Raw genomic sequence first — 13810 nt, forward strand, 5'->3', positions numbered from 1 at the left:
CATTCTTGCAGGATCATTTTTCTTGGTATTGTCCCACCAGACAGCTGCGATCCACTGGAGCTCGATTACTTGCTGTTCCCAGAATTTTCAAAGCCCACTGGGGTGGACGCAGCTTCTTTTATGGAGCGTCTAAATTGTGGAACACTCTTCCCTTCTACCTCAGAAATGCTAGCTCCCTGACGATTTTCAGGAAACAATTGAAAACTTGGCTTTTCCAGCATTAGGGGCAAAGTAGTCTTGCATCTCGGTTATGTTTAGCGCCAAGACACCCCCGGGTATACGTGCGCTCTATAAATTTCTGTAACATAACATAACATATAGAAAGGACAAAAGAATGCAGGAAAACAAAGCAATTCTTTGTGTCCTTTGCCAGTAGTTTTTTGGGACGACCAATTACCAAAAATACCATTGCATGATGGATTGCACAGACTATACAATTCTGCCGCAAACATGCAGGGCAAGAATTGCAAGGAGCGACACATGCTCACTCAACAAGGAAAAAAGGAACAATTGTGTTTCTTGCAAATACACCTGTTCGAGGCATATGAGCTGCAGATTACACACTTGTGCATCGATCGCAATCTGGTGTTGGGCCCGGATGTTTGCAGTTTGTTTTTCCTTTTGGAAAGACATTGGAAGTCACGTGGTCGGTGACTCCTCCTTTGGATCGTATTGCGCATGGGCTTCGGCTCCATCCTCAGATTGTTTTTTTCTGCCATCGGGCTCGGATGTAATCTTCGCGCTCCGGCTCCGAACAGCTTCCAGTTCGACGATCGACGCGCAATCCTCACCTCAATTCGCAGTATTGTTTTGATCGCAATCTCCCCACTCGACGCGCCTCTCTCATCGGCACAGACCTTCGGTTCCAGTCGTCGACGGCGGCCTTTGGACCTACCCAAGCTCCGGTCCTGGCTAATGGAAAGGACTCCATTTAAAAAGTGCCCTCGATGTGGGTCCAAATTCCTACCACACCGATCTCCACGAGGTATGCAATCTCTGCCTCTCCTCTGAACACGATGCTCGAGACTGTCCGGCGTGCAGGTCCTTCCGGTCCAAGAAAACTATTCGGGACCGAAGAGCCAGACGAACCATGGCACACTCCTCGACGGCGATTCCGGACGACATCAAGGCGTCGACGCTCCAGAACAGCATCACACTGATGAGGGACTCGTCAGCGCCTCCGAAGCCGACGACTCAGATGTGGAGGACATCACTCCGGCGCAGAGGGCCGTGAGTATTGATCCACCCCCCCCCCCCACACCCTCGCCGGCACCGAAAAAGGCTTTGGTCACACCTTCGCCTCCGCGCTTAGGCAAGACCAAAGACACTGCTTCCAACACCGCACCTTCGGGCCCGGTAAAGAAGCCAATTAAGCCTTCCGGCGGCTCAGGCTCGAGCCAGCCCAACGTCGGTGCCGATAAACATCCTTCGGCACCGAAAAAGAAACCAGCCTCCATCTCGACACCGAGCCCCGCTCCGAAACACTCGGGGTCGAAACCCAGCTCTTCGGTACCGACACCATCTTCGGTACCGACCAAAGCACACAAGGCCACCGGCACTGACACTTCGAAGCCGAAACCCATCTCGGCCCCTACCAAACAACCGGAGCTTCCTAAGCATGGTTCCAAACAACGAACAGGCACAGATAAACCTAAGAAACCAACGGCCCGGACGCCTTCGGCGCCGACGGACCAACCAACCTCACCAGAACTCTTTACACCGGATCCCTTGCAAAAAACACTAACCAAGGATCCCAAAACTGGACATTTAATGCTCTCTATCAAAAAGAGACAGTTGGAGGGACCTGCTCCGGCTCCATCTCCAAAGAGGAAGGACTCTGCTACCTCCCCTTTCAGAATACCTTCCCCTCCACCTCCACCCCCTCCAACTTCTCCTCCTCCACCTCCTCGCCTTCTCCACCCCAACCTCATCGTTCCCCGACTTTGTCTCCGGATGATGATGATCAGGGGGACCATATGATGACATAGGGGATGTGCCCCAGGACCTACCTACAGGGGACCCCACCCCCACAGGATCCCCAGACCCATGGGACGATTACAATATCCCTGATATCCCTAACGTCCCACAGGACGATCTTTACCCTTCCAGACCATCTCTACCAGTAGACTCATTGGGGTTCAACCATCTACTGCAAAGGGCGGCACACTACCACGGGGTAGATTTACATACCGACCCAGTGGAGGAGGATTTCCTCCTTGATACATTCGACACCACACATAGGTCCACCTCCATATTGCCTATGCTCAAAGGAGTTGTAAAGCATGCGCCAGAGGTCTTTAAGGACCCAGTTAGAGCCAGGGTCATCAACCCGCGCATCGAGAAGAAATATAAATCTGCAGCTACAGATCCCTTCTACATCAGAGGGCCAGCGCCACTAGATTCTCTGGTAGTATCCACCGCACGTAAAAGGGCCAACTCTCAGGCGTCAGGCGAAGCACCACCACCTGACAAAGAATCTAAACTATTGGACGCATCAGGCAAGCGTACTGCATCCCAAGCTGCCAATATATGGCGTATCGCCAATACACAAGCGCTACTAGCCAGATATGACAGGGCCCATTATGACAAATTAGAAGCCATAATGCACCATCTCCCTGATAAATATAAAGCTAGGGCCAACTAACTAATTCAGGAGGACAAAACCATTACTAATACCTCCATACGTTGTGCCCTAGATGCAGCAGACACAGCCTCCAGGGCCATCAATACTAGCGACCTCCTCCGTCGCCATGCCTGGCTAAGGATCTCAGGTTTTAAACCGGAGGTACAAGCCTTTGTCCTCAACCATCCCTTTGACCAAGAACATCTGTTTGGCCCAAAAGTGGATGAGGCCCTAGAAAAAATGAAAAAGGATACTGACACGGCAAAATCTATGGGAGCCTTGCAATCACACCCTCCCAGACGCTCCTTTCGCCGCTCTTCCTTTCGGAGCACATCCAGAGGCTACTCCTCAGACACCGCGTCCACTTCATACAAATCCCCTACTCAGTCCACCTTTACAAGGGGTTACCAAAGAGGCGGCTACATGGTAATGCTTCAGCAGGTACTTCCGCTGCTCTCCCAAAACGACTTCCTCACCACTTTGGACCTAAAAGACGCTTATTTCCACATTCCAGTGCACAACGCTCACAGGAAGTACCTCAGATTTGTAGTGGACGGACAACACTACCAATTCAAAGTGCTCCCCTTCGGAGTCAAAACAGCACCACGAGTATTCACCAAGTGCCTAGCAGTGGTGGCAGCACATCTGCGAAGACAACACATTCATGTCTTCTCATACCTAGACGACTGGCTGATAAAAGCCAGCTCATACAATCAGTGTGTACAACACACGTCCACCACTATCCAACTACTTCACCAGCTTGGCTTCACGGTAAACCACGAAAAGTCCCATCTACAACCATCCCTTGTGAAACAATAGCTCGGTGCCACCATAGACACCTCAAAAACGCTAGCCTACCCCAATCCCCCCAGGATTGCAAGCATTCAGGCTCTACGCGCAAAATTCATGGCACAACACTCCCTTCCAGCTCGAGTGTTCATGCAACTAATAGGGATGATGGCCTCTTGCATCTTCATAGTACCTCACACAAGACTCCAGATGCGTCCTCTCCAAGAGTGCTTAGCGCGCCAATGGAACCAGGCCCAGGGTCAATTAACAGATCTGGTGTTGGTAGACGGTCGCACCCATCACTTTCTGCAGTGGTGGAACACCACAAACCTTTCCAAAGGTCGACCGTTCTTAGATCCGGTTCCCCAGATAGTACTGACAACGGACGCATCGCTCTCCGGCTGGGGAGCTCATCTATTACATCTCACCATGCAGGGCAAATGGACGCCTCAACAGAAGCTACTCCATATCAACCATCTGGAGTTACTAGCAATCTTCTTAGCCCTAAAATCTTTTCAAACACAGATTTCAGGCAAGGCAGTCCTAATCTGCACAGACAACATGACAGCCATGTATTATATTCAAAAACAAGGCGGCACACACTAACCACAGCTCTCTCAACTAGCACAGAGCATATGGAGATGGGCCATACCCCAGAAAATCTTTCTCCTAGCTCAGCATGTCCCAGGAGTCCAAAACACTATGGCAGATCTGCTCAGCAGACAGACACAACAAATCCACGAGTGGGAGCTCCACCCACAAGTTCTTCACCCGTACTTTCAAATGTGGGGGCATCCACAGATAGACCTCTTCGCCACCCACGAAAACACCAAATGCCCAAGCTTCGCCGCCAGATACCCACACCCATTGTCCAAAGGCAATGCGATATGGATGAACTGGTTAGGCAGATTTGCGTACGCTTTTCCGCCTCTCCCACTGATTCCACTAGTGGTGCGCAAGCTACAACAACACTCCCTCATACTGATATTGGTAGCTCCAACTTGGGCCAGACAACCGTGGTACACCACACTGCTGGAACTATCTGTAGTACCACACCAAAAATTACACTTCTCTCCACACCTCTTAACCCAGAACCATGGAGAGATCAGACACCCGGACCCAGCTCAGCTCAACCTTGCGTCTGGCTCCTGAAATCCTAGAATTCGGGTACCTAAATCTTCCACCTGACTGTATGAACCTCATCAGAGAAGCTAGACGACCTACCACTAGAGCGTGCTACGCCGCCAAGTGGAAACGCTTTGTTGTCTATTGTCATAACAACACCATCTATCCCCTGGACGTGTCCATTCAACAAATCATAGGCTACTTACTCCACCTACAAAGGTGCAATCTAGCCTACACGTCCATTCGACTGCACCTAGCAGCCGTAGCAGCTTGCCTTCAAAACAGGCAACATCGATCACTCTTTAGAGTACCTGCCATTAAAGCCTTCATAGAAGGCCTTAAAAGAATAATTCCCCCCAGAGTGCTACCCTCACTTGTGTGGAACCTAAATATCATTCTCACAAGACTAATGGGGCCTCCCTTCGAACCTCTGCACAAATGTGAGCTTCAATTCCTAACATGGAAAACCGCTTTTCTTGTAGCCATCACTTCCCTCAGAAGGGTCAGTGAGATACAAGCACTTACCATTCAAGAACCTTTTCTACAAATGCACCATAACAAGGTTGTTCTCCGTACCAACCCAAAATTCCTCCCTAAAGTCATTTCTCCCTTTCACCTAAACCAATCTGTAGAACTACCAGTATTCTTCTCGCAACCACAGACCGTTGCAGAAAGAGCTCTTCACACACTAGATGTCAAACGAGCCTTACTCTACTACATCGAGAGAACACAACCTTTCCATAAGACCGAACAACTGTTTGTCTCTTTCTCTCCACCACACAAAGGCAACCCCATCTCCAAATCAGGGATAGCTAGGTGGATTGTCAAATGCATTCAAATTTGCTACCACAAAGCAAAACGAATGCTATCCGTTCCCCCTAAAGCCCATTCTACACGTAAAATAGGGGCTTCCATGGCATTCTTAGGGAACATCCCCTTAGATGATATCTGCAAAGCAGCTACATGGTCAACACCGCACACTTTCACTAAACACTATTATGTAGATGTGCAAACTAAGCAACAAGCTAGTGTGGGCCAGGCTGTACTCAAAACATTATTTCAAACCACTGCAACAGATACGGGTGGTCGCCGCTAAGGTTGGGTACTGCTGTATAATCTATGCACAAGTGTGTAATCTGCAGCTCATATGCCTCGAACGGAATATGCTACTTACCAGTATGCATCTGTTCTTGGCATGTAGAGCTGCAGATCTACACACGCCCACCCGCCTCCCCGGCTGCCTGTATCTGTTCCAGTTTATCTTATTTAGATACTACACACATGGGCTTCTTCACTGTTATTACTACGCTCCATCTTTCCCTGCTGGCGAAAAACAATCTGAGGATGGAGCCGAACCCCATGCGCAATACGATCCAAAGGAGGAGTCACCGACCTCGTGACTTCCAAAGACTTTCCAAGAGGAAAAACAAACTGCAAACATCCGGGCCCAACACCAGATGGCGATCTATTCACACGTGTGTAGATCTGCAGCTCTACATGCCAAGAAAAGATGCATACTGGTAAGTAGCATATTCCATTCAAGACATTTGCCAAGCACCAACATGGTCCTCAGTGCACACGTTCACTAAGCACTACTGCGTAGATATTCAGATGAACAAGGAAGCGCTAGTGGGACAGAAGGTCTTACAACACATATTCAGTAACCAGCGCTCGTCTTCCACCCAGCCATCACAAACCTAGCAAACGCACAGCATAGTGAATCCAGAAAGATTCACGCTGCAAAACGTATAGTATCTTACCTGTCGTTGTAGTTTTGCAGCTTGAAGACTTTCTGGATTCACTAGCGATCCCACCCTCCTCTGCCAGAAAGATGACACAAGAGAAAGACCATTAAAACAGGAAGAAGACTATTAAAAAAGAAGGGAAAAAAAAAATACGAAGATGGCGACCAAAGGTGGGAGCTTCTGGATGAAGCACTGCGACGTCACGAAGGACACCAAATGGTGGTATGTCGATGCGCACCTGGGCCACGAAAAAAAAAAAACATACAACAGTTCCGTATCCAACCACTAGATGGCGGAATAATGCACAGCATAGTGAATCCAGAAAGTCTTCAAACTGCAAAACTACACCGACAGGTAAGAAACTATACGTTCTTCTCTTTTGCGGTTTTCAATACAGCCATATTGGCTAACAATGCCTTTCATTCCCTTGCCTTTTTCCCTTCAAATAAAGGCCATGTTTTGCGCTTTAAAATTTCATTTTCTGTATTCCAGAAATGTTCAATGTGACCGGTTCATTTTGAATGAAAGTCTGTAATTTAGTTTTTTTTTTAGCCTTTATTACCCAAGCGTGTATGTGTGTATATGTGTGTGTATATATATATGTGTGTGTGTATATATTACCTACTGGCGGTCGCCAGTAGGTAGTTATAGTTAGGACCCTGTTTCCATAGGAAATCCGCAACATTCTATTTGGAATAACTTTGGCGCCGGTCGACGAATGCTCGCAAAATTTTCAAAACTAATGGGCGCTACGCTCCGCTCCTACCCTGAAAGTCTCGGGGGGATTCGTCAAGCGGGGGCTGAGAAAAAAGGGGGGTCCCAAAACACGTTTTCCCCATGCATTTTTCCATAGGACCTTTAGACACAGCTACAGCCCGAACGGCTGAACAGAATTACTTGAAATTTGGCAGAGAGGTAGTCCTCAGGTCAAGGAAGTGCCTTTTGTAGGTCTGGTGTAAATCTGTTCAGTAGGTCCTGAGAAAATAGCATTTAAATCAATATATATATCTGTAAGCGCGCTCCGTGCGCTTACCGTAAACTTACCGTACGCGTACGGTGCCGTGCGCGAGCTCAATTCTGATTGGTGGTTACATGACTGTAAACATTCAAATCGGTCGAAATCAGGAAGTGTCGGCCGCCATTTTATGTCTCTCGCACTGAGAAACAAAGGTGGGGAACGTGAAACGGGGGCAACGAAGAGAGTTGCAGACCCCCTAGTGTTTGTCAGGGGGTCCAAGAAGGACCCAAAAGTACGAAAAATAAATTTTACATTTTAAAAAAAAATCGCGGGGTACGCGTACGGTAAGCTTACCGTACGCGCACGGCAAAAAAAAATAAAAAAATAAAATAAAGAAGTAACAATCACATTTATTAAATAAATTAAAGGACCCACAAGGGAGAAAAAAACAAATGTTACTGCGAAAAAAAATGCGAGGCGCGCACGGCATGGACTGCGCAATGTGGGCGCTCGGTGCATTTAGAATATTTAATATGCAATGCACAAATGGTGCCCTGCGGGCACCATTTGCACACGGGGTGGGGAGAGTGTGGATAATTTTTTTAAATTAATTTATTTTTACCATACGCGTATGGTAAGCGTAATCGGCGATTTTTCGTAATAAAATAAAAATGATTTTTTGGCCTTGGGGGTACTTTGGGGACACATACATCAAAGCCAGGTGGTTAGGAGCTGTCTAACCAGTCCGTTTATATGTTTTTGCCCTTTGTTTATCCTCTCCCAGGCAGAGTGCGAGAGAGAAAATGGCGGACGGCGCTTCCTGGTTTCGACCGATTCGAATGTTTACTAAGATCTAACAGCCAATCAGAATCGCGCTCGCGCACGTCACCGTACGCGTACGGTAAGCTTACCGTAAGCGCACGGTAAGCGCACCGTAAGCTGGCTCAGATATATATATTGATTTAAATGCTATTTTCTCAGGAACTACTGAACAGATTTACACCAGACCTACAAAAGGCACTTCCTTGACCTGAGGACTACCTCTCTGCCAAATTTCAAGTAACTCTGTTCAGCCGTTCGGGCTGTAGCTGTGTCTAAAGGTCCTATGGAAAAATGCATGGGAAAAACGCGTTTTCGGACCCCCCTTTTTTCTCAGCCCCCGCTTGACGAATCCCCCCGAGACTTTCAGGGTAGGAGCGGAGCGTAGCGCCCCACCTATTTTGAAAATTTCGCGAGGATTCGTCGACCGGCGCCAAAGTTATTCCAAATAGAATGTTGCGGATTTCCTATGGAAACATGGTCCTAACTATAACTACCTACTGGCGACCGCCAGTAGGTAATATATATATATATATACTCTTTTTTTTTTTTTTATTGTATTTGCGTGCTCCGGGTGTCCCTGCTCATGGGTGGGACATTTTAGTGCTTAATACTTTGAGCATTTCCCTGGAAGAGAACTAGGGTTACAGGTAAGTAACTTATCCTTATTGTAGATTCAGAAGAGACCCAGCCTTCTCTACTTCCTTCAGACAACTATGTATTTCTACCCAGTGTTTATCCCACCCCCCAAGAAATAAGTGTTTGGAACTATGAAGTGATTCATTGTTGGGTTCTGGGTATTGCATGCTAATGCATCCCAGTAACCTCTTGATTAATTGTCTAAAAAAACCTAACCTAAATTGTATTATTAAAAGTACAGTACTAAGCCAAGGTAATACCTGAAGTTTTCTTTCCCCTTTCGTACCCGCTTCATAGTTCTGAAGCATGATTGTTTTCAATGTATCTCACTTGCTACCAACCTTACCATTCTTCTGAAGTAGTTAAAAGTTTGGGGTAGGCTCCATTTCTCATACACCCAGGCAGAAGATGTATCTGTCCTGTAAACAGGTTGGCAGTCTCTTAACATTGCTCGGTGTATGGGAACTTTTGTCTTAGGATGGGTTCTAACTTTCTTTTTATGCCTGTTTATTAAATGCAGATGGAAAGGGAGATGAGACACAAATTGAAAACAGCTTTTAAGAACTTCATAGAAAAGGTGGAATCGCTGAATAAAGAGGACCTGGAATTTGAAATCCCTTTCAGAGAACTGGGGTAAGAATGTCCACAAATCCTGCGCTGTGCCCTCTAGTGTGTTGGAACTTTTGTACTGTGATAGATTTTAAACTCCTGTTGCTTAAAAATGTGCATTTTGGGTTCCATGTTGCAAGGCTGAACGGAAGGTTTGAAATTTGGACTATTACGAAATACATTTCACAGTCCTAACCCACCTTCCTTGGCTTGGCTTCTTATCCTTCTTTTACTGTGCTAGGTTCAACGGCGCCCCCTACAGGAGTAGATGTCTTCTCCAGCCTACAAGCAGCGCCCTTGTTAACACCACAGAATGGGTGAGTGAGGGTGCTCAAGGGCTTTATATATACTGTGGCGCAGGTACTTACTTGTATATGTCTCTTTCTCTCTTCCCAGCCCCCTTTTGTGGTGACCTTGGATGAGGTGGAACTTGTGCACTTTGAGCGAGTTCAGTCCCACCTGAAGAACTTCGACATGGTCATAGTCTACAAAAATTACAGCAAGAAAGTGACCATGATCAATGCCATTCCTGTTGCATCCCTCGACCCCATCAAGGAATGGCTCAAGTTAGTGCTCGTCCCTTTTCCTCTCCTCTGTGTTTGTTGCCCAGTTCCATCAGCATTGTTTCAATGGAGCCTCAAGTCCCCATCGGGCTTCTGAAAGCTAGAACAAGATAAGGGGAGAACATGCATATGCAAATTGAGCTCGTCATCATTCCACCTGTTAGTAATATTTTGGCCTCGACAGCCTAGAAACTCTTGAGTCAAACGCAGTTTCAAATGTCCTCTTGGTCTAATAGTAATGCCATAGCTCGAACATGTTGCAGGCTGGATAACGGTCCCACAAAGTGTACTGGGATGAAGGGCAGAAACGTAAGCCCCTTGCCTCTTGGTGTTGTCTATAAACGTTTGTTGGTATTGTAAGGTGGGATGGACCTAAAATATTACATTGGAATAGACACACTCTGATCTGTGCTGCAGCTGTTTGGCAATGGCTTGAAGAGTTGACCTCACTTAGGGGTCTTGAAACCATGTCCACATTGATTCTGCACGGTTAAACTTTTCAGTGTAGTTTGCCATTGTAGCTGAGTCTATATACACGTAACCGAGTTTCTGCTATCCTCCAGTGTTTTCAACTCTGATTTCCTTGGAGTGGAGACTGTTTAACACACATTCCCCATGTCTGTTTTCATGATTTGTAGCTCCTGCGATCTGAAGTACACCGAAGGGGTGCACTCCCTTAACTGGACCAGAATCATGAAGACCATCATCGATGATCTAGAGGGCTTCTTTGAGACGGGTGGCTGGGATTTTCTGGAGCCAGTGGGCGAGGTGAGTTAAGTGGGGGAACTCTTGACTATCTGAGAAGGAAACAGATTCTGTCCCTTTCTGGAGATAATTTTTATTAAGGTGGGTGGATCTGATAGGCAAGTTAAGGGAGTGGTACATACAGTGAAATTGAGCTATGTGTTCAGAATGCTGGGTAGCAGAAAATTGTGATTTAGGAAAAGACCCAATCCTGAGCCTCCAGATTTGATAATGCTGCAAATTGCACTGTCAGGTAATGTAGAAGATGGTTGATCATTGCAATTGTATTGTGTCCAACGATTCACTGACATATGCTTTGATCTACAGGGATGTGATGCTGAGGGAGATGGCTCAGGATCTGTGCTGGAAGACAAGACATTCAAGCCTGAGGAAGATAATGATGATGATGAGGAAGAGGAGGAGGATAGTGATGAGGATTACTCAGATGAGGAAGAGGATGACTCTGGTATGTGTGCAATGTTTACCACTTGAATTGTATGGTTGGGGCTAGGCCCTGCCAATAGAGGTTTCTCTGAGCAGCTGATACAAGGTTCTTTTAGTTGTCTTTAAGCAGGGTGCTCCTTTATAGTGGCTGCATCCTTGTGTGAGATCTGTCTATCTCTAGGCAGCTTCTGGGCAGCTGGTGCTTGAAGTTGTGGGCAGTGATTGTGAAAGACTTTCCCTCCGGACATCTCTACATAGGATTCTGTTTATTAAGCTCTTGCCTTCCCCCAACTGTAGTGACTTTCTCCTGTGAAAGAATTTACCTCCGGACATCTCTACATAGGATTCTGTTTAATAAGCTCTTGCCTTCCCCCAACTGTAGTGAACTAATCTAATAATTTGCCCTCCCAAACAGAGGCGCGCCGCCCTCCTCTCCCCTGACACAATGTTCCTATAACACCGCTACACACAGGAGTGGTGTTTTGTCTACCTGAACTGAACCGATGGAGAGTGAAGGGTTGGTTGGTTTGTCTGAATGCCCAGTCTCATTCCTCTTCGATTCCTGCTGCCTGTAAATACAGTGAGGTTCCAGGGAACTATGCCGCCTTTTTACTTGGTACTGCCCTGAAGGTCCAGGGGGCAAGAGTTTGTCACTCATGGCATGCATTCACGTTTCCGTCTGGATAATTTGAACTTTTGGAAGCTGTGGTATGGGATTGCTTGGCTGGGACATTCCTTTGAGCGGGGGCATGGTGGATTACGTTAGATGGGTGTAGTTTCAGTTTAGTAGGGGAAATGCAGCATTGCTTGACTGGGATGATTTGAATGTATTGGTGATGGGGAATCATTCTTTGACCTCATATCCAGTCTACAGCAGAGAATCCATTGGCAGTGAGGAAGAGAGCTGAAAAGACTGGGATGAACTGGAAGAGGAAGCCTGAAGAGGTAAGTTTTAACCCACATGGTGGGCTGTCTTAAGTCTTCCAGCTCCACACCCAGGAACGTTTTTACGCCACCACTCCCTCATCTAGCACAGTTCATGGTGCATCATTTCTCACTGCACTCGTTCTCTCCCAAAGAGCTGTAATTAAGTTCTTTGTCACCCAGTGGAGCATCATCCTCCGGATCTCTGCACCCTCTTGCCCTCCCAAACATACTAGCTCAAGCTCACAGCACTGAGTGGGGGTTTACGAACCACCAGTACACCACCATACTACTTGTTGGGCATTTACTAATAGAGCACCTCGAAAGATCAAGTGAGACTGGAAGTGTTTGAGCATTTGTCCTACAGGCTGTTTTGCAGCGTCGGTTGTATTGGTTCTGAGGTGCTGTCTGGCTGATTCCATTCATCTATAAAACTAAGAGTGTCATCCTGAAAGGATCCTGGAGATGTATGTGAATAGGAAAGAGCTAGGGAATGCTGTGTGTTCCACATATATGTGGAGAGCTTCCTATGGTGAGGCAGAAGAATGTGTGTGAGTCTCAATAGAGTACAGTCTTAGTTTGAATTGACTCATTTCATCTTTGCTTATCAGCTGATCGCGAGAGCAGGTACGAGGAAGAAGAGGAGCAAATGTCTCAGAAAAGTAAGAAGAGGAAGAGTTCAGGCCCTGTCAGCGTATCACCGGCCAAGAAGAAGAAGAAGTGAAGTCTCCTCCTTTCTTTGCCTACTCATTCTTGCGTACCACAATATCTGTGCACCCTCTTCTCAAACAAACATCTTACATGGAAAGACATTTTGCTGAACTTGTTTTGTGGCATTTTTCATCCTTCTCACAATGTGTTCATGGACCAATCTTTCTTACCTTCAACAACAGCCAGCCTACCCTGTCTTGACACCCAGCCCACCTACTAACACGCCTCTCATTTCGGGATGTTCTTAAACTACAGATGCTGCTCCTGGAGAACCTAGTTTAAGCTGCTGTTTCCTGCCAAGAACTTTCCAGGATGGACCTGAGCTCTTAACTGGGGGCAGGACCAGTTGAAGGAAGGGAAGCACTATCCTTGTGCACAGGACACTACCTTTTTATCACTGGGAAAAAGGTTAAGAGTGTACATCCTTTCTACTGGTTCAAGGGGATATGTTTCAGCCTCATCTGGCCTCAACACTTGTATAAAAAACTTCTTACGCCTCCCTCCACCTGGTTTGTCATACGCCTTAAAATCCAGTATCTCCCTGATTTTGTTGTGGGCACTAGAAGCAATTGGTCTTACATCATGGAGGCCTTGTGTTTGTGTATGAGTGGGTCCCCACCTTACTGTCTCAGTTTCTTGAGTTAATGAAGTGATTCTCTGGGAAGGGTGTGAACTTCCCCATACAGCTCTAGTTTGGTTTCCTGTCGATTTAGATGTTTTTTAAATGTAAAATATTCCTTTTTTGTGATATTTATCAGCAGGTCCACGTTTTCCTATTATAAGTTCTTGAAAATAAATAACTTGAGTTTATTTTATTTTACTTCAAGATATGTAGCCTTTCCTTTATGCCTTCTCTGCTCTCATATTCCCTTCATATGCACACCCTGCTGTGTGCCCCACCTATAGTCTTGGCCAGCAGAAAGTATGTTTTGAACCTCTATTGGGTTTTTATTTGTAAAAGTGGGTAGTCTGGGTGTTTCTCTTGTAGTCGGGGAAGGTCTTGGACTTTAAATTTATTTTTGTCTTTCTCTTAGCAGTGATTAACAGACTTTACGAACTTTGGAAAACCAAAAAGACAAAATATTTTTTTGTATGTTTACTTTTTTCAATTTTCTTT

The 13810-nt window shown here is 46.4% G+C and overlaps 1 protein-coding gene across 1 annotated transcript in view; it reads left to right on the plus strand.

Moving 5' to 3' along the window:
• The window catches only part of LOC146869501 (FACT complex subunit SPT16-like), a 384361-nt gene extending 370848 nt beyond the window's left edge, over positions 1-13513 (plus strand). The window contains exons 11-17 of the mRNA XM_085601124.1: positions 9219-9331; positions 9549-9624; positions 9704-9873; positions 10509-10638; positions 10942-11080; positions 11926-12003; positions 12594-13513. Coding sequence (XP_085457250.1) covers positions 9219-9331; positions 9549-9624; positions 9704-9873; positions 10509-10638; positions 10942-11080; positions 11926-11966 — 669 coding nt within the window. The 3' untranslated portion in view covers positions 11967-12003; positions 12594-13513. The remainder of the gene's footprint in view (positions 1-9218; positions 9332-9548; positions 9625-9703; positions 9874-10508; positions 10639-10941; positions 11081-11925; positions 12004-12593) is intronic.
• The last annotated feature ends 297 nt before the right edge of the window (positions 13514-13810 follow it).

The sequence above is a fragment of the Triturus cristatus genome, chromosome 1_1 (genome assembly GCF_964204655.1).
Source record: "Triturus cristatus chromosome 1_1, aTriCri1.1, whole genome shotgun sequence".
Lineage (NCBI taxonomy): Eukaryota > Metazoa > Chordata > Amphibia > Caudata > Salamandridae > Triturus > Triturus cristatus.